Source organism: Diuraphis noxia, unplaced genomic scaffold (genome assembly GCF_037042655.1).
Source record: "Diuraphis noxia isolate RWA-SAM2 unplaced genomic scaffold, SU_Dnox_SAM2 contig0001, whole genome shotgun sequence".
NCBI lineage: Eukaryota > Metazoa > Arthropoda > Insecta > Hemiptera > Aphididae > Diuraphis > Diuraphis noxia.
Window position 1 is genome coordinate 26,822,253 of NW_028301711.1, and position 20,067 is coordinate 26,842,319.

The 20,067-nt window shown below is 28.7% G+C and overlaps 1 protein-coding gene across 1 annotated transcript; it reads right to left on the reverse strand.

The window, feature by feature from the left end:
- Positions 1–11,137: 11,137 nt before the first annotated feature.
- On the reverse strand, positions 11,138–14,090 carry LOC107161770 (acyl-coenzyme A thioesterase 13-like). Its single transcript, XM_089215700.1, has 3 exons — positions 13,757–14,090; positions 11,857–12,065; positions 11,138–11,475 (listed from the first exon to the last, which is right to left on the reverse strand). Exons 1-3 carry the CDS (start codon positions 13,841–13,843, stop codon positions 11,322–11,324), a joined length of 450 nt encoding a protein of 149 aa, XP_089071826.1. The 5' UTR covers positions 13,844–14,090; the 3' UTR covers positions 11,138–11,321.
- Between the last annotated feature and the right edge of the window lie 5,977 nt (positions 14,091–20,067).

Consider the following 20,067-nt stretch of genomic DNA (forward strand, 5'->3'; position numbering starts at 1 on the left):
AAGTATTCAGATTTATATCTAAAAAATGATATTTTACTTCTGGTTGATGTTTTTGAAAATTTTCGTAACCTAACCTAACTTTTACAGCTGCAGCATTTTTCTTTGACGTGATGTTAAAATACACGGATATCAAATTAGAGCTACTGTCGGATTACGAAATGCTTTTAATGATTGAGAATGGTTAGTATATTAACAATATGTTATTTCTACTTGCATATAATATAATTACGTTATTATAGGTATCCGAGGTGAGCTCACACACGCTAGCATGTGTTATGCAAAAAACAAAACAATGAGAAAACACCGGATTATGAACGTACGTTACCCCAGCCCCCCCCCCCCAATTTGATTTTTGCAATTTTTTTGCGCCAGTAATTAGTGCTCAATTCCTGCCAATTCCTGCCGGAAACCCCGGAATTCCTGCAGCTCTAACGGTTTTCCTGAAAAGTCGAATTTTCCCCGGGTGGGGCTGGGGTATCGTTACCCCTGCCCCACCCACCTTCTAAATTTAACTTTTCACAATTTTCTTTGTGCCAGTAATTAGTACTCAAATCGATAATATATGATAGTATGAAATATTATTGTCGTAATTTTAGTTTTTGTTAGACTAGGGCAACATCTCACAGATTCACCATCCAACATCTTTTTTACGCACATATTCATATAGCATAATAATAATAATAATCCTACAGCAAAAGCTCAAACATGAAGATTAACACTAACAACTGGGCTGATCTTAAACAAGTGTTTAGGACTACTAAGAATGAGACTATAAAAGAACGGCCGAGAAACCAAAAAAAGAACTGCTGGTTTTCTAAGGAAACCATTGATATCATCGAACAGTGCCGTCAACTGAAAGTCAAGGGCCTACGTTGCACCCCTCAATACAAGCAACTCTCAGCGCAGATCAGAAGGGAAATCCGCCGAGACAAAAATCAGATCATTACTGAGACGAGCAAAAGAATTGAAGCTTTTTCAGACAAGAACCATATGTGAACTGTTCCAGGAAATTAAGAAGATCACTGGGGACTTCAAGCTAAAAAGATCAGCTATAAAAGATGTGTATGGAAAAGTGCAGACAGATCCAAGCAATATTCTGGAATGCTGGAGTACTTACTGCCAAAAGTTGTACACAGACTCAGATGAACACTCTGACAATAAAAACACGGATGGTGAACAAGAACCAGGAATTCTCTCAGAGGAAATTGAACAGGCAGTGTTAAAGCTGAAAAACAATAAGGCACCCGGATCAGATGAAATCACTGCTGAAATTTTGAAACTATCTGTAGATAAAGGAGTAAAGATCTTATGGAAACTGTGTAATGAAGTTTGGACTACAGGAGTATGGCCTGAAGACTGGGTGAAATCAATCTTCATACCACTTCACAAAAAAGGGTCTACCGAAGACTGCAGTAACCACCGCACCATCTCATTCATCTCACTAGCCTCCAAAGTCCTACTGAACGTCATTCATGCAAGACTGAGGCACTACGTAGATAGTCAAATACAAATACCTCACCTACCTAGTGTTCCTCCTAGGAACACGTGAACAAATTTTGAATATATGCCAACTCATAGAGAAGAGTAGAGAATTCAATCAACCACTGATATTGTGCTTCATTGACTATAACAAAGCTTTTGACTGTGTACAATGGATTAAACTATGGATAGTCATACAATAAATGGGAGTCCCTGAACATATCATTCACTTAATCAAGAATTCATACACAAAATCAAAAGCAGTTATCACAGCGCAAAATGCAGTATCAGATCAGTTTCAACCTACTAAGGGGCCTACTACAAGGATGCATTTTATCACCTATTCTCTTTAATATCTACAGTGAAGCAGTATTAAGAGAGTCACTCCAGGAATGGAATGGCGGAGTAGTTATTAGAGGTAGAAAGATCAATAATTTGCGGTTCGTGGATGACACTACATTATGCACCAAGTCTGAATTGGAATTGAGCCAATTAATAAAACGTGTTGAAGAAGTAAGCAATAAGTATGGACTGACAATCAACAGGAGTAAAACAAAGGTTATTGTTATAGATCAATCAGGAGTATTATCACACACCAATGTACTGAACAACTACCAAAAAGTGAATGAGTTTACATATTTAGGTTCAATTGTACAAACAGATGGCGGATCATCCAGAGAGATCAAGCGTCGCGTTACACTTGGGAGAGAAGCAGTTAGCAGATTAACACCTATTTAGAAGGATAATCATATCTCCAGGAATAGCAAGTTACGACTGCTCAAGGCACTCACCTTCTCAGTGATGCTCGATGGATCTGAAACATGGACACTCAAAGCAGAAGACGTAAAGCACATAAACACCTTTGAGATGTGGGCCTACAGACGGATGATGTTGAGAATCTCTTAGATGGAAAGAAGAACCAAATTCTCAATTTTGACCATGCTAAATATAGAAACAAGACTGGCAGTGGTGTGTAAGCAGAGGATCCTAAGATTCTTTGCCCACATTAAAAGAAGGGATGAATCGAGCCTGGAGAAGCTAGTGATCGAAGGAAAAATAGAAGGAAAAAGAAGCCGTGGAAGAACACCAATGCATTGGATAGACCAAATCAAAGCCATCACTGGCTATCCACTGGGGGAGGCCATTCGATCGGCAGAAAATCGTGAGATCTGGAAAGGGATTGTTGCCAACGCCAATTGATGGTTCACCAAACCTCCGCTTTTGGAAGATGGACTACAGAAGAAGATTCATATAGCATAATAATTCTTACTTGTATAAAGTACCAACTTTGTAGAGTTCCATTGATTAAAACCAAAATACTAGGTAGGCCGTAATTGTCCGGAAAATAAATGTCCGGAATGATAAAATCACGGAAAATTAAAATTCCGGAACGTAAAATTACGGAATGTAATAATCCGGAATGTAAAATCCCTGATCGTAATATTACGGAATGTAAAAACCCGGAATGGTTGAAGTCCGGAAAATAAATAATCCAGAACGTAATAATCCGAAACGTACAATCTCGGATCGTAATAATCCGGAATGTAAAACCACTGAACGTAATAATCCGGAACGTACGATCCCGGAATTTAATATCCCAGACCGTAATATTCCGGAACGTAAAATTCCAGAATGTAAAATCCCGGAACGTAATATGCCGGAAAAGAATCAGTGATTTCTAAACTTCCACGCCCAATACCACGATGATTTTCATGTGAATATGTGATAATATATTGTGCATGATAATTAAAATATATTGATAACAAATTGATTTGTATTTATCGCTTTTTTTAAATTTTAAGGAAAAAATAATACACTTAAGTAGAATACATTTGTATCTTCACAGTACGTTTTTTTTTCACCGTGGTAATTTCACAACGTTTAAGAGATGATCTCCAATTGAATACAATGATTTTACCGTAACAAAAATCACGGGGAGATTTCACACTCGTTGTCCACCTATGTGCACCTCACACAAAAATATTTACCGAATAGCATTTTACATGTGGATTTCACATTTTTTGTCCACGAATTCTCTGCTTACACAAAATATTTACCTATTTTAAAATTACAGGGAGTTTTCACACTCGAAATCGGTTTTGTCCCTTACTCAAAAATATTTTCTGTGTACACACCAATATTTTTTTTCCCCAACAAACCTTATTTCAAACTGAAACAATTCTTTTAAGTTCAGAACACAAATTACGAAATAATATTTATTTTTTTTATTGTTAAGAGGGATGCTATGTAAAAATTTAAAGTGTAGTATTCCATTACATTTTATATATGATCTGAAATCGTTAGGATCAATCGAAATGTCAAATGTTAACCGGGTTTTGAATTTTTCATTATAAATATTTATTTGTGCCATAACTCTATGCTTAAAATCTTTAATTTCATAACATCTCTATTTGCAGTTTAATATTACACCACATGTCCACATACGATCATTATTATTATTATTATGGTCAACTACTTGTATAGCAAATTTATTATTATCTTTGTTGATATTCGGGATTGAATTAAATGTCTGCAAACATAACAAAGCTATTTCTGAGTCTTCATAAAAGTTTCGTAATTTGTGTTCTGTACTTGAAATAATTATTTCAGTTTTATAATAAAGTTTGTTGGAGAATTTTAACTAGGTAGTTATTATTTTTATTTTGAAAATCATACATGGTTATAGTATTACAATATTACAGTATTACCTACTGATAATTGGTAATAACTATTAACTACTCATTTACGATGGGGATTGTTATAACTACATTTATCGATATTTAGTAACAAGTCATTTATTGGAATTTTGCAATGGATATTACCTTTCACAAGAACCTAAAAATTTGCACCATCATAAGTTTAAAAATGGTATCGTAATAAAAGAATTTGTAAGACATGTAAGATAACAAGTTTCCCAAATACCTGTTGAATCTCACATCACCGAGTACTAAGTGTTATTTTTTCATAATATAAAGCTAATCATGACAATGAAAGAACTTTCTCTATCAATATTGACCGTGAAACTTCATCAACTGTTCAACATTTGTTAGCTGTTATATTTAAATCGGGATTGTTCAACTCCTTTTGGGTACCTCTTCAGCCTCCCTGGTAGGACAATGTGTATTTGGTGTATTGTGTATTTTTATAATTGATAGATCACCACCATCCCGTAGTAGATCACCTGGTTCAAGAACGCCACAATTTATGCTGGAGCATACCATTTTTTAAGGAGTAATGTTTAGGGAATTCATTAGGCTGTGGTAGTGTGTAATATTTTATTAATACGTCACAGAAAATGAAATATATTTTTTTGCATACTATTGTTATAAATGCGGAAGCAATTTAACATACTTCGGACTTCCTGAAGATTTCGAAAAAATTATTGAATTCGTAAATTTCTAGACCTAGCTATTTCGGATTCATTTTTTCTATTAAAAACCTAATGTGCCCAAAATAAATAAAAACTTAATGCAATTATTTCGCTGAATTATAAAAGTTCTTAATTTTATAACGTTCTTTATAATTTAAAATTAGAAATTGACTTCCTAAAAAACAGATATTTTGCTGTTAAATAATTCATACATTTAGATACATTCAAAATTAAAATCTGACATTTTGAAGCATGTTTCATTTACCACCGCTTATTGGTTGTATAACAAATACGTGCGTACTTCTATCCTCCTACTAGTGATGTTCTAGAACAATATTTGTCACCCGCGGGCCGGGGCTAACAAAATTCTATGACGTCCACTTTTTGTTGAAAAAATAATTTACCAACTTTCTTACTGTAATAGTAAATTTCATATTATATGGATAAAAATGTAGGAAATGTATACACAATTACACAAAATAGGCATAAATACACTTTAGCTACCCAGCATTTTATTTTTTTACCTATTCCAGTACCAAATTTGGCAAAATCCAATGCTAAATACTTTTATTTAAAATATACACTTTGTTGACTACTAAATATTGATTTAATATTTTATTTGATTCAATTTATTCTTATATAATTTAGTTTATTTGTACCTATCTATAAATTAATAATGACTGAAAAACATACAATAATAGCACCTGGTTTATGTAGGTATACGAATATGACTATATGCTACTATAAACTACTGATCTAATGCACTTTGTTCCAAACGAATGGCAACTCTTAACAAACTTATGATTGTCAACTCGCTGCAGTAAGTGAATCTCATCCACCTTGGTAAATGGTAGGTAATGTTCAAAAATGCGATTTGATGCATGCTTGTACCTGATCTGCCTGAATAACCAAGGGCAACCAATAATAAATAAAAATTAATTTCTACTAGGAAATTATTTCTCAAAATTTCACTCAGATATAAATCAATGCATTTTTAATTCGACGGAATACGCTGCGAATACGCCATCGCCATGTATAATCACAGCCTAACACTGTGACAAGAGATTTTCATATATTAGAAGAAGGTTATAATATGTTTTATTAAGTATTCATACGTTTTAATAAAATTATATAAAATTATAATAGTTGATAATTTTTGAGATTTTTTTCAAACTTTGAATTTTAATTAAAAATCGTGACTAGGGATCATTAATATTTATCAAATGCTATTATAATTACTTATGAGGAACATTATATTTTATTTTCAAGTATTTTGACCAACCGAAAAATGTTGTATCGACAATAGTTAAAATAAACCTAATAAATAGGCAAATAGCGCAATAAAGGTACGGTGTCCAAGGCGCAGCTAGTGGCGACGGCTGGACGCAGCGACCGGCCGCACCATACTTCTCACTGACGAGTACAGCCGCCGGCCGCTGCGACTCTAATGCTGTTCCATAGCAGAACAGTCGTTGACTCACAATACAGTCCGTATCATCTATAACGACGGTCAAGGGACCGTAAAATATACGTCGTTATAACCAGATGTTGTTATACCCAAATTTTATTTTATAAGAATTTAAAATATTGCTTACATTATACATTTTAGATTCTGAACGAAGTGATGGATGTATTGATTTTACAATGATGTGTGTGTTTTTTTTTTTTTTTGTGTCTGTGTACAGCATAACTAGTCAAAATAATGCTTTGATTTCAAACTTTAGGGGTGGTTTCCGATGTAAAAGTGAAGATCCTTGGTGCATTATAGAGGTCAAAAGTAAACATTTTTCAAAAAAATCGAGAAAAACAAAAAAAAAATGACAGAAAAACGGGAATTTTTACGCAAAATCAGTTTTTGACCAAATCGATTTTTTATCACTTTAAATACTTGAAATTTTCACCAAATGTTTATGTTAGTGTTATCTATATACAGTTTAATTTTCAAAAATGTTTGACGTTTTTTGAGTTATTTATAGACCACTGAAATTGTCGACTTTTTGAGAATTTTTTTTGAAGTGTCGGTAAAAAAATGTTGGACGACCAAAAAAACTTGAAAATTTAATACAAGGTTCCTAATGAGTTGTTCTTATTGTAGCTAAAAAAAATTAAAAATCGTAAGTCACGATTTTTTTTAATAAGCGTTTATAGTTCAAAATTTTACGAAATACTTGAAAATTTTACCAGTTATTAGGATTGGCATTTTCTTTACATGATTTAATTTTCAAAATATTTTGACTTTTTTTGAGATATTTATAGACGACTGAAATTTTCAATTTGTCTGAAAATTTTTTTTTGAAGTGTCGATAAAAACTTTTTGGCCCTATCAAAATACTTGAAAATTTAATATTAAGTTCCTCATAGGTTATTCTTATAGTAATTAAAAAAATTATAAGAATACATAGGCAACATTTTTTTTATAAGCGGTTATAGTTCAAATTTTTACGAAATCTGTCGAAAATGCGAAAATTTGCAAGTAATTTTGAAGCTGAAAAATCAAAAAATTTTTTTTGTTTATAACTAAGGATTAAAAATACAACACTAAGTTTTCCATAAGTTTTCCTTTAAAGTAGTTATAGAGACAACTCGAAGCATCATTATAGAACAAATTTTAAGTGCGTTTAAATTTCAAATTTTTACGAAATAGTGTAACGATAACGATTCATCCTGAAACGACTTTAAATATTTGTTATTATTAAAAAAGTATAAGTCCGAGATACTTGAAAATTTTACCAGTTATTAGGATTGGCATTTTCTGTACATGATTTAATTTTCAAAATATTTTGACTTTTTTTAGGATATTTATAGACGACTGAGATTTTCAATTTGTCTGAAGATTTTTTTTTTGAAGTGTCGATAAAAATTTTTTGGCCATATCAAAATACTTGAAAATTTAATATAAAGTTCCTCATAAGTTATTATTATAGTGATTAAAAAATTATAAGAATACATAGGCAATTTTTTTTTTATTAGTACTTGAAGTTCAAATATTGACTTAACACGTAAAAATTACGGCAATTTTTAAATTATCTTAGATCGAAATTCATAAAAGTTTTTCTTTTTAATTCTAAGATTTGAGAATTTAATACAAGGCTCATAATATATTTTTACAATAGCAGTTGAAAAATAAAATAAATATACAGCCACAATTTTTTTTTTACATGTATTCAAATTTTAATTTTGACAACATACGTAAAAATCACAAAAATTCGTAAATTATTTTATCCTAGAAATTCATAAAAAATTTTCCTTTTATACCTAAGATTTGAAAATTTAATACAAGGCTCCTAAAATAGTTTTACAATAGCATTTGAAAAATAAAAGAAATATATAGTAACAAATTTTTTTTATAAGCATTTACAGTTCAAATTTTGACTAAATACATAAAAATTACGCTATCTCATGGTTGTCCTCGACATGAAGGCAGGAATATCTATTTGTTTTTGAAAATATAATAATAATACTTTTTTGTGTCGTCTTAGGTATTTTGTTTGCGCAAGGTTCGCCAGATTATGAAAGAATCCTACCGGATTTTTTAGAATTATTTACGGTATCGTCTTTGTATATGAAAGAATTTTCAAACACATCACTTAATGCAAAAAATACGACTGGACGAAGTGGAATTTGTTTTATTTTTATTTGAGATTTTATTTTTCATGTTAGTATTATTTATATTATTGTTGCGGTTCATTATGCGTATTGTCGTTATTGCGACTTGTGTTAGATTAGATAAATAGCTGCCACCGGCAACGACGGGGAGGGTGGACGACAATTATAATTACGTATATGATGTAAAGTAATTATAATTACCGATTTTTGGATGATTTGGGCTTGAGAGGTTGAAATTCCTTGGCAATGACAGTAGGAGGATATACAGGCCGGTACGCGGATTTTTTTGACACCATTCACCATTAAATTGGTTAGGTTAGACTTGAGAAACAAAAGAAACTGCGAGCATGGATAAATGATACGTGTGTTGAGGACAACAGTCACGGAACGAGTGAATATAACAATTTAAAAAAAAATGTGGTGTAATAATTATTATTATACTAGGTACATTATAACACATATTTTAGTGTGGTCGAATAATTCACATTATTCACAATGATGTTTCACAATAATATGTACAATGTGGTCTCTCATTAAAGCAGAATTATTATACAACATCTCTTATGAAAAAGAATTACAGTGAAACCTCTAAATACCGGACACTCTCGGTCGCTTAAATGTCGTCCGCTATTTGGAGGTGTCCGCTATTAAGAGGGGAAATACAGTGAGTACACATTTCACCGTTCCCAAAATTCCGTCCGTTATTTGGAGGTGTCCACTATTGAGAGGTGTCCGTTAAAGGAGGTTTCAATGTACCAGAAATCTATTTCGATTACATTTCAGACATGCATACAACAGCTGCAAAGTGCAAATTGGGAGATAGCAATATATTTAAATATGTCCATTTATCATACACATGATTTAATTTAACAAGAAACATTAGCACTTTGTAATGAAGCAACTAAAAGTTTTGACGATGAATCATTCATCATGAATGCAGTTTCTTTTACTTTAAAAAACGATTTCATAACCGGAAATTTGTTTAATGTTTAAAACTTCGTCAAAAAAAGTTTTGACCAAATTTAAATCTGAAACTAACAAAATGCTCCAAATAATTAAAGAAGAGGATCATCCCAAATATAAGCGACATTTATCTAATAAAGTAGGTAAAAGAAATGATATATACACTGTTCGGATCAATCGAGCTGGATGATGTATATAAACTATATTCAAACATCAAAATGATGATAAAAAATGGACAAACATCACAAAATTTAGCAGAAAGTAAACTTATAATATTACTCCTGCAGGTAATAATGATACAATAATGATAAATAAGCCAACATTAGAAGTAATGACAGAAATACAAAATAATATAAGAAAAAATCGCCATTTCATAGATTCAGACAGAAAATAATTTAATGATGAAAATATAGAAATTATAATAAAAAGTCAAAATTTAAATTTAATATTTAACCAATTTTTTTTAGAATTAGGATTAATAACTCAAATCTTACATTCGGCTATACTTGGAAAAATCCGAAAATTACACCCTTTAGAAGTATCATCAAGGCAATTATTAGAGGAAATGAAATTGATAAAATTAAATCTTCCATCAGACTTAAATATTCCTGTTAAATTAGATGAAATTTTTATAATTATGCAGACAACAATGTTAAAAATAATGATTTAGTTATATTTATCAATACAATTCCTTCAATATGTATAAATTGTATAATGTACTACCTAATCCAGTACATATTGAACATAATATATTTATGTTTATACAGCCTAGATTTAAGTTTATACCCATAACCATAGACCAAGAATATTTTATTAATTTAAGCAAAAATGATGTAAGTTTGTGTACTGTAACAAACCATTTTAAAATTTGTAAAAACCTTTTAGCCAAAATCTCAGACGATTGTAAAATAAATTTAATTTCATATTCAGATACAATGGAATTAACAGATTTTTTTGAAATAAAATATACTTCATTTAAACAAAGGATATTTTATAAACTTGAAAAATTCATGGATTTTCACGATATTGAGCCAAAATTTAGTTTTAACATGTTTCAATATGGATTCAATTATAAAAGTACTAACTGGATCAGGAATATTATTGCTAACTTAAAAAACAAAATAACTATGTTGTTATTATATGTATATTTTTTTTTCCTACTGACATAATTGTAAATTTTATCAGTACTATTTTTGTACATAACACATTTAATAATGAATGTTAGTTGTTAATTCTTACTAAATCAAGTAGTTAGGGAAACATTTTAGTAACTTTAACTCTATTACAGTTAGACCTTAAACTTGAAGTAAAAAGATATTCTGTAGAGTGTGGATGTGATATGGTTAGTTTTGATAAACATTTTTACATTTTGTGCAGAACAAAGGAACAATGAAGGTTACAGTAATTACATGGTTTTACAATAATTAAAAATTATTAGAATTTATATGTTTTTAAGTTTACATATCTTTATATGATAAACAAAGATTTTACTTCAGAATCAAGTTTTCTGATAAATACTAGTTATAATAAAATCATTATAAACTTCAAAAAAAAAAAAAAGAATCAATTATGTTCTTAACTACATTTTGACTATTTTTCAAAGAAATCTATTGTTTGACACCTCTAAATTGCAAACAAAATAGTTCATCTAATTTCATTAAGAAATAAATAAATAATCAGTTGAGGTTAAAAGCAAAAAAAAAAAAAACTAAATATGTATAAGGTCTAAACTGAAATATTTTATTTAAATCTAATAACAAATAACACAATACCTAAACAGTAATTATAAAAAAAAAATTTTTTTACTTAACAACTGAAATAAATAAATTAGTTCATATCATAAGTCATGACACATAACACGTTTTTTTCAAACAAATCCATTTTACATAATGTTATTTTTATATTATCCCACAAATTTAGTGTGTGAACCTTGAGCTAAAATAACATTATCATCTTTCCTGAACAATGTCACTTTTAGAAATGCTAAATTTCTTCCCAACTTAACAGTTTCAGAATTAATAACTATTTTGTCACCAATTTTTGCTGAATTTAAATACCTGAAAAAATAATAATAATTAAATAAATAAAATGTACAAATAAAAGTAATTTTGTTTTTTTTTTAAATAAAAATTATAATATTTTATTCGAAACTTATAAGTTATAATAAATGTAATTATATTAATCAAAAACAAATGCAACAATTTCAAATATTAATTTATGTAAAATGATTGGTTTATTATTTTTCATATTACAAGTAGATAGTAGTGACTGACTCCTCTGAACAGACTTGTGTAGAGGTACAAATATAAAATATTGATAAATGTATATCATTCATATTTTATACATCAAAAATAATATTAATAAACTTAATACATATTATAAATATTTTTACTAGAAATAAAATTAAAAAGATGTATTGTAAAAAAAAATATACATACGAAATATTTATATCAACTGAAACACCTCTGTTAGATGCCGAATCGATGTTCTCGACAACTCGTGGATGAGTCAATACAGCCATAGTCGACAAAAAATCTACAGCAGAAGCTGTAAAACCTCCATGTAGTGTACCAAATACATTTGTATGTTGTTTTTCAACAACCATCTCAGCAACACATTGGCCATTTCCAGCTGATATTATATTCACCTTGTGTTAACAAAAAATCAATTTAATTAGTGAACCTATCACACTTCAAAATGTGTTATTTTAAATTGGTACTTTATTTCGGAATCAACCAATTCCATTTATATATATATATAATATATACCATTAAAGAAATCATGCAATTACATACTTAGAAATTAACATTGATATAAATAATTATTTAATTTTATTACATAAAAGAACATTAATAATATAAAGTATCAAAGTCCAATCTTTTAAATCAGTGGTTCCCAAACTGTGCTCTGCACAACCCTTAGTGCAATGGCTAATCAAGGGCTTCGTTTGTAACACCACAAACAATTTGAAAATTGTATGTTATTTATAATGAATATATACATCATGAAGAATTGAATGACATAATTTACCAATAAGTCGACTGCCTAAAATCTCTATAAGAAATTTGTAAACAAAATTATATTTTAAATAATAAATAATATTTTCTCAATTTCTTTTAATACAATTATTTCACCTTTATTCATAAATATATGTTTTACTTTGACTCTCGTATGTGTACAATTCATATTTATTATACTTCATAGAATATAGAACACATCAAGTAGATAAAAATTAACGTTAAATACTTCTTGGGGGCTCCATCATAAACTTCTACTTGAAAATAGGCTCTAAGGCTGAGAAAGTTTGGGAACCGCTGTTTTAAGACTTCATAATTCATATGCTCCAATTCATTGTTAATTTCAAAAAGAACTAGATGTATGTCTCGATGAATGGACATCATAGCTATTTTCTAGTCTGTTTAGCCTCGTAATAAAACAATTATAGCAGGTCTAGACTCCATACACCCCCCTATTTGCCACTGAAACCGTGTATACATTTTAAATTATTATTTTTTGAATTATATCAAACCAAAATTTTTGACTAACAAATTACTAATAGGATATATTTTTTGAATATTACTTTACACTTATACCTTGGTGGCTTAGTTAATATATATACTTACTTGTAATTTGTGTTCCTTAACAAAGTTATATTGGTTATTTAGAATGGCTGATTTTATTGAAGACAAAAAGTTGTTTAGTGCAAACAAGAGCAAATATAAAGAAAGCTAATGATTTCCTCATAGAATTCCAAACATACTTTCACATTTTTATTAGGTAGGATTACTTTATGTCAAAAAAAGCAATCACTTTTTTCACATTGTGAATGATGTAATTTATGAGATTAATGTTATAAACCTAATACCGGAAAGGCAGAAAGTCGGTGGGAAATGTGTAGCACTGACGTAAATCCAACAAACTGATTATTTTCTTTTGAGATTGAGTATAGTTAATTAACAGAAATGTGAATTGCATTCAAGTTTTTTTGGTAAATACTGGTAATACTTAATGTGTTTATAATTTATAGTTGATCACTTTTTAAATCTATGAGTACCTACCTATTTAATTTATATTAGTTTGAAGTATATAGGCAAGTACATATTTTGTATCAGCCTTATTTATTCCTAGATCCAACTCCCACATATCTATACCTTAAGTTAAATTTATAAAATATTTGTGTATATTTATTATAACTTCTATCACAGTTAATGTTAAAATACCTGATATCAATGTATTGAGAAGTTAAAATATTTAAATAAATCTGATATATTATTGTATAAATAGACTAGTGTAGAAAGCTATTAACTATTAATAACTATTCAACAAAATTAATTATACCTTTTCAAAAATTTTATCATGTCCATTATGTTTGATTGAAAAGTTTAAAATTTTTCTTACTGATTCTAACACTTTGTTACTATTCATTATAGTATTTTGTGCAATCAATAATAAATCCTGATTAACAAAGTATATGCAAGAAAATTTTAAAGTATCTAAGCATAAAGTAATTTATGTTATTCAATTTGTAAATAATATTAGTTTTAACAAATTACAAACTTGATTTATTAACTATTTTATTAGAAAATTATGAAAATTATGTTTTTATTTTTTAGTAATTTGTTGACTTGGTCGACTCACGACTTCACGAGTCTCGACTCTCGACTGAACAGTAATCACAATAATCACATCACTATTCAGTGATAACACAAGAACATTATGATACGATGGCTGTGGACATAATCACATAAGACAGCCGTGGTTCTCATTGTTCTCAACCTTTTTAATTGTGCGGACTGCGGACCAAAAATAATGTAAAAAAAAAAAAAACACCGAGAGACCCACTTACCTATAAATATACAGCCATACAGGTACCTATATGTTACCTAAATCGCGCACGGTTTAAAATATTATAATAATAAAGTATATTTTAAATCATGACGTTATGGATTATGTAGTACATCGAACGTATTTACCAAGGTCTACGTATACGATAGCGGATAGGGTCATACAGGTATAATAATAATAAAAGGGTACTGGTTTAATTGACGCCCACCACTATATTTACTCGTATTTTATATTAATCACTTTCAAAAAATTAGGAACTATAGGTAGGTATTTAAAAATAATAATAATTATAACACAATAAATAAAAAAGTATGAAAACGTATTTTAAATATTTTATATATGAATATATACATAATATAAAATGCAGGTGGCCAAAATTTGGAACTAGGTATTTAAAAATAATAGTTATTAAAATATAAAACTATGAACAATTTTGTTAAATATTCCATTTATGGATAATATTTTTAAATAATCGTTAAAATTAAAATTACATTAACTTATGCAGGTGTCCAAAACTCTGATATGTTAAGTATTTCCTCAAATGGATTCATAGATAAAATATTTAATATAATATTTCATACTTTCGTTTTTATTGTGTTATAAATAGTTATTTTTTTTAAATACCTACCTAATATAATATTCTAATTTTATGGAAAATAAATAATAAAAAATATGAAAAATATAAATGGCGGTTGTAAACTAAACCAGTACAATGTAATATTTATTGAATTTAAACTTTAAACAAAAATATGTATACATATAGATCACGAACTGAAACCCTTGACGTTTTCTACGGTTTTGGTTTCGGTTCGGTTCCTATAAAAACTAAAATTTCGAATTAGGTTTCTTTTTGGTTTAAAAAAAAAACTATGATTTTGGTTTCGATTCTTAAATATCAACTCTACGTTTCCTGTTTAGGTTTTCTACTTATGTAAGAACAATTTATTCTGTTTGATTCTTTAAAAAAATATAATAAAATATATTTGTATTTATTATTTTAGTAGTGTCAATTGGTGTTAATTATGACAGTTTATATAGGTACCTATCCTAACCAATTTACCATCAGATAATAGATATACCTTAATATCTTACCAATTTCATAGGATTAAAGATAATACTTTAATAATTAAAAAGTAAAAAAATTAAACAGCACTGTTACATTGATTGCTAAGTGTATATCTTTTACCAATTACCACTTGTTGTATGTAACACTCAGTGTTTTAAATTTTACAATTTTAAAATCGGATGGCACACGAAAGAAAACCGGACTCTAAAGTAGGGTCCAAACGATGATAAATGATAGTAAGTTATAAGTACTCACTACTCTGGCATAGTCGCTATCGTGATAGTAGTTCTCAACTTTCATGCATGTATGATAATGCAAAAGCTGCTCTCACCACGAATTAAGATATCTTAATTCGTGTGGCTCTCACGATAGTGTTCACGCGGTGATAGTATGAGAGTAGGTAACTAATAACTATCATCGTATAGACCCGGCTTAACAAGGAACCGTGAAACTCTAGGAAGAACGCGAACGGGGCCGAAAAAAGGTCTTAAAATACCTTATTTTTCATACTTATAGCTACTTAAACGTGATCGACCGTCACTCATTTTACTAGTTTTATTAAATAAGTGACAAATCAGAATAAAAAAAAAAAGCGGGTAAGTCGTGGATGTCGCTTTGCTGTACTGTAGGTTACTGTAATGGATGGGATTCAATTTGAGTGCAATGATAGGTATCATTGTATACGAAAAACGATTCTGAACGGAGATGATTTGTCAGTCTAGGATATATTATATTTAAATATTGTCATATATTCTATTTTGAAACAAATATTTTATTTTTCAATTAAGACGCATTCTGCAAATGGCATGGTTAATCAATTAGTGTAGTTATCATGTAGTTATCATAATTCATAATACTTTATATTATCATAGATATACATGTACCTGGTTTGAGGATAAATCGTTATCATTACGCGATTTCATAAAAATTTAAAACTCAAACGCTCAAAACATTTTTCCTATAATGACACTTCAAATTTTCTCTATAGCTATTTGAAGCAAAACTTATGGAAAACTTGGTGTTAAATTTTATAACCTTAGATATAAATACAAACAATATTATGAATTTTGAACTACAAAATAATTTGCAAATATTCATGGTTTTGACGAATTTTTGTCAATATTTGAAATTCAAATGCTAATAAAAATTTAATTTGAATTTCCGGTGGACATTTTTTTTGTGATAAAGATTGACAAATTTGTAAGGAATCTTGTATTAAATTTTTAAATCTTAGGTATAAAAGGAAAATTTTTTATGAATTTCTAGAATAAAATAATTTACGAATTTTCGTGATTTTTACGTATGTTGTCAAAATTCAGACTTTGAATGCTTTAAAAAAAAAATGTACTCATGTATATTTCTTTTATTTTTCAACTGCTATTGTAAAAATATGTTACGAGCCTTGTATTAAATTTTCAAATCTTAGATCTAAAAACAAAAACTTTTATGAATTTCGATCTAAGATAATTTAAAAATTGCCGTAATTTTTACGTGTTAAGTCAATATTTGAACTTCAAGTACTAATAAAAAAAAAATTGCCTATGTATTCTTATAATTTTTTAATCACTATAATAATAACTTATGAGGAACTTTATATTAAATTTTCAAGTATTTTGATATGGCCAAAAAATTTTTATCGACACTTCAAAAAAAAAATCTTCAGACAAATTGAAAATCTCAGTCGTCTATAAATATCCTAAAAAAAGTCAAAATATTTTGAAAATTAAATCATGTAAAGAAAATTCCAATCTTAATAACTGGTAAAATTTTCAAGTACCTAGGACTTATACTTTTTGAATAATAACAATTATTTAAAATCGTTTCAGGATCGTTATCGTTACGCTATTTCGTAAAAATTTAAAATTCAAACGCACTTAAAATTTTTCCTATAATGATACTTCGAATTTTCTCTATAGCTACTTGAAGCAAAACTTATGGAGAACTTAGTGTTGTATTTTTAATCCTTAGTTATAAACGCAAAAAATTTTATGATTTTTCAACTTCAAAATTACTTGCAAATTCTCGCGTTTTCGACAGATTTCGTAAAATTTTGAACTATAAACGCTTATAAAAAAGAATTGTGGCTTACGATTTTTAATTTTTTTTAGCTACAATAATTACAACTCATAAGGAACCTTGTATTAAATTTTCAAGTTTTTTTGGTCGTCCAAAATTTTTTTACCGACACTTCAAAAAAAAAATTATCAAAAAAATTGAAAATTTCAGTGGTCTATAAATAACTCAAAAAAAGTCAAACATTTTTGAAAATTAAACTGTATATAGATAACACTAACATAAACATTTGGTGAAAATTTCAAGTATTTCAAGTGATTAGTTTTTGAATTACAACCATGTAAAAAAATCGATTTGGTCGAAAACTGATTTTGCGTAAAAATTCCCGTTGTTCTGTCATTTTTTTTTTGTTTTTCTCGATTTTTTTGAAAACTATTGGAAAATGTTTTGACCTCTATAATGTACCAATTATCCTCAATTTTACATCGGAAACCACCCCCATAGTTTGAAATCGAAGCATTATTTCGACTAGTTTTGCTGTACACAGACACACACACAAAAAAAAAAATCACACATCATGGTAAAATCAATATATTCATCACTTCGTTCAGAATCTAAAATCAAATATTCATACAAATTAGAAATGTGTGAACTTCATCTGCACTAACAAAATTAACATCGAACATGTACGTTACTATAATACTGTAGAATATCTGAACATGCCACAATCGTTCGTGATTACATCAAATAATGATTGAGCTTTTATTAAATATTATATTTTATGATATAGACACAGTGCAGTTGTGACTAGATACAGATAAACACAAAATCGTCAATCCATTTCATATTAATATCTAATAAGTAATATTGTATTAACTTATTTTACGGTCTTCGTATCCACTTGTTTATTGTTGCCAAGTCATATATATATATGTTGTATAAAACATAATAACGGAAAATTTATAAATAATTTTTAATAAAATATATGTTACAGTGATAAGTCCCCCACTTATATAAACAACGCGTTTTAACCTACATTCACTACACTGAATACTCTATTTAAACTATAAAAAAATTTATACAAATATTGTGGACTTTGAAATTCCAAATGTGTACCCTTAAAAATAAAAGCGTGCACCTATCTAATTTGTCGTGAGGTAGTGACTTATAAAATATAAGCCATAGTTTGCACTCACTACTCATCCACTCTTTTGAAAAACCAATTTAACAAACCCAATTATGATTGTGCAGTCTGAAAACTTTAAAAAATAGCTACTGTAGTCTGTAATGTACCATCCACGTACAGTCATCATTACTTCATTAGTACAAGATCCGTCGTCACAAATTAAAAATAATAATAATTTAACGTATGAAATTACTTACTTATTAATATTAATAATTAATTTTTCATTTACGACAGTGACAATAAGCCCGTGAATATTGCAAAACAAATGACTCTTTGTTATTTCGCAAATTAATGGAAAAATAAAAGCATGTACCTATACGGTTTCAGATATAAAATGTCAAGTCGAAAATAATCGGCAACGTTCGGTAATAATGTGATATTATGGTATTTCTATTTTCTAATAAAATCTTATTAAACAGTAAAAAAATATTCAAAACTGTACGCACCTGCTGTCAATATCTTTATTAAGTCAACTACACATTTTATTTTTCCTAATGCTCAATTAATGTCTAACTGCACCTTACAATAAAGCCAGGGCAATGCTATATAATTAGGTATAGGGCGATAAACTCTACGATTTTGAAATTGGAAAACATAAAATATAAAATATTACTATGATCCCATTGGTCCATTAAAACAATTTATTATAAGTTGCACTTCTTTTAGTTGTAACAGTAGTTACATATAATAAAAATGTAATATTAAAAATGATTTACCTCCTTAAGCACTAGCTTTGGTGTTTACTGAGAAATACAGCATTGAGTATTTATTAAAATACTAAAGCAGTAGTTGTTCACCTGACAATTTACATACGATACTTTCGTTTCTATTTGTTTTATACAAGTAAATGATAACCATCTTGATGGCGATGAGTAGAAGTATTGAGGTGGTTTTAGTCACCGTTTTCCAAACCTATTACTTTAGTGGGAGGGCGGCAGTCCAGAGGTCTGTAAAAGCTTAAAAATTAAATATAAAGTTTTATAAGATTTTGTGTGAAACCCCTATAGGAGTTAAATATATAGGTAATGTATTGATTTTTATTTGTATTAATATAAAGGCAGTAATAAAAATAATTTTTTATTAACTTAAGCCATAGGATGACATTTGATAATAAGTAGAGTAAATAATAATTACGTACTTAATATATTTACAATTATTTATATTTTTTTTAAAATATTTTTACAAACATTTTTATTATTACCTACATAATTAATTTATTACTATATTAATTATTTACAATAAATTTTAAATATGTACATCATTCATGATGTTTAGTGTCTGTTTGATGTATATAATACGTTCGGACCTAGTAACTAATACAGAAACCCTGGAGGTTTGAATGTTGTGTTCAGTTCTGGCAGTTTCTACTTATCTGCATCAGAGAGTAAGAACTAAGAACTAAGTAATTGTCAAATGGACTTCACGTGTTACGCACTTGGTTTGTTTTTCTCTGTTCATTATAAATAGCCGTGTGTGTAGCGATTATGTCCTACTCTTATCGTGTCTTCTTCATTTATATTAAGAAGATTTCGCACCCAC

Bases quoted from the DNA above. Each gene is read 5' to 3' on its own strand.
- LOC107161770 (XM_089215700.1), bottom strand. From the start codon at position 13,843: ATGAATAGTAACAAAGTGTTAGAATCAGTAAGAAAAATTTTAAACTTT. The intron at 12,066-13,756 runs GTATAATTAATT...TGTTAACACAAG, and splicing joins ATGATAAAATTTTTGAAAAG to GTGAATATAATATCAGCTGG. The intron at 11,476-11,856 runs GTATGTATATTT...TTATTTTTTCAG, and splicing joins TCAGTTGATATAAATATTTC to GTATTTAAATTCAGCAAAAA.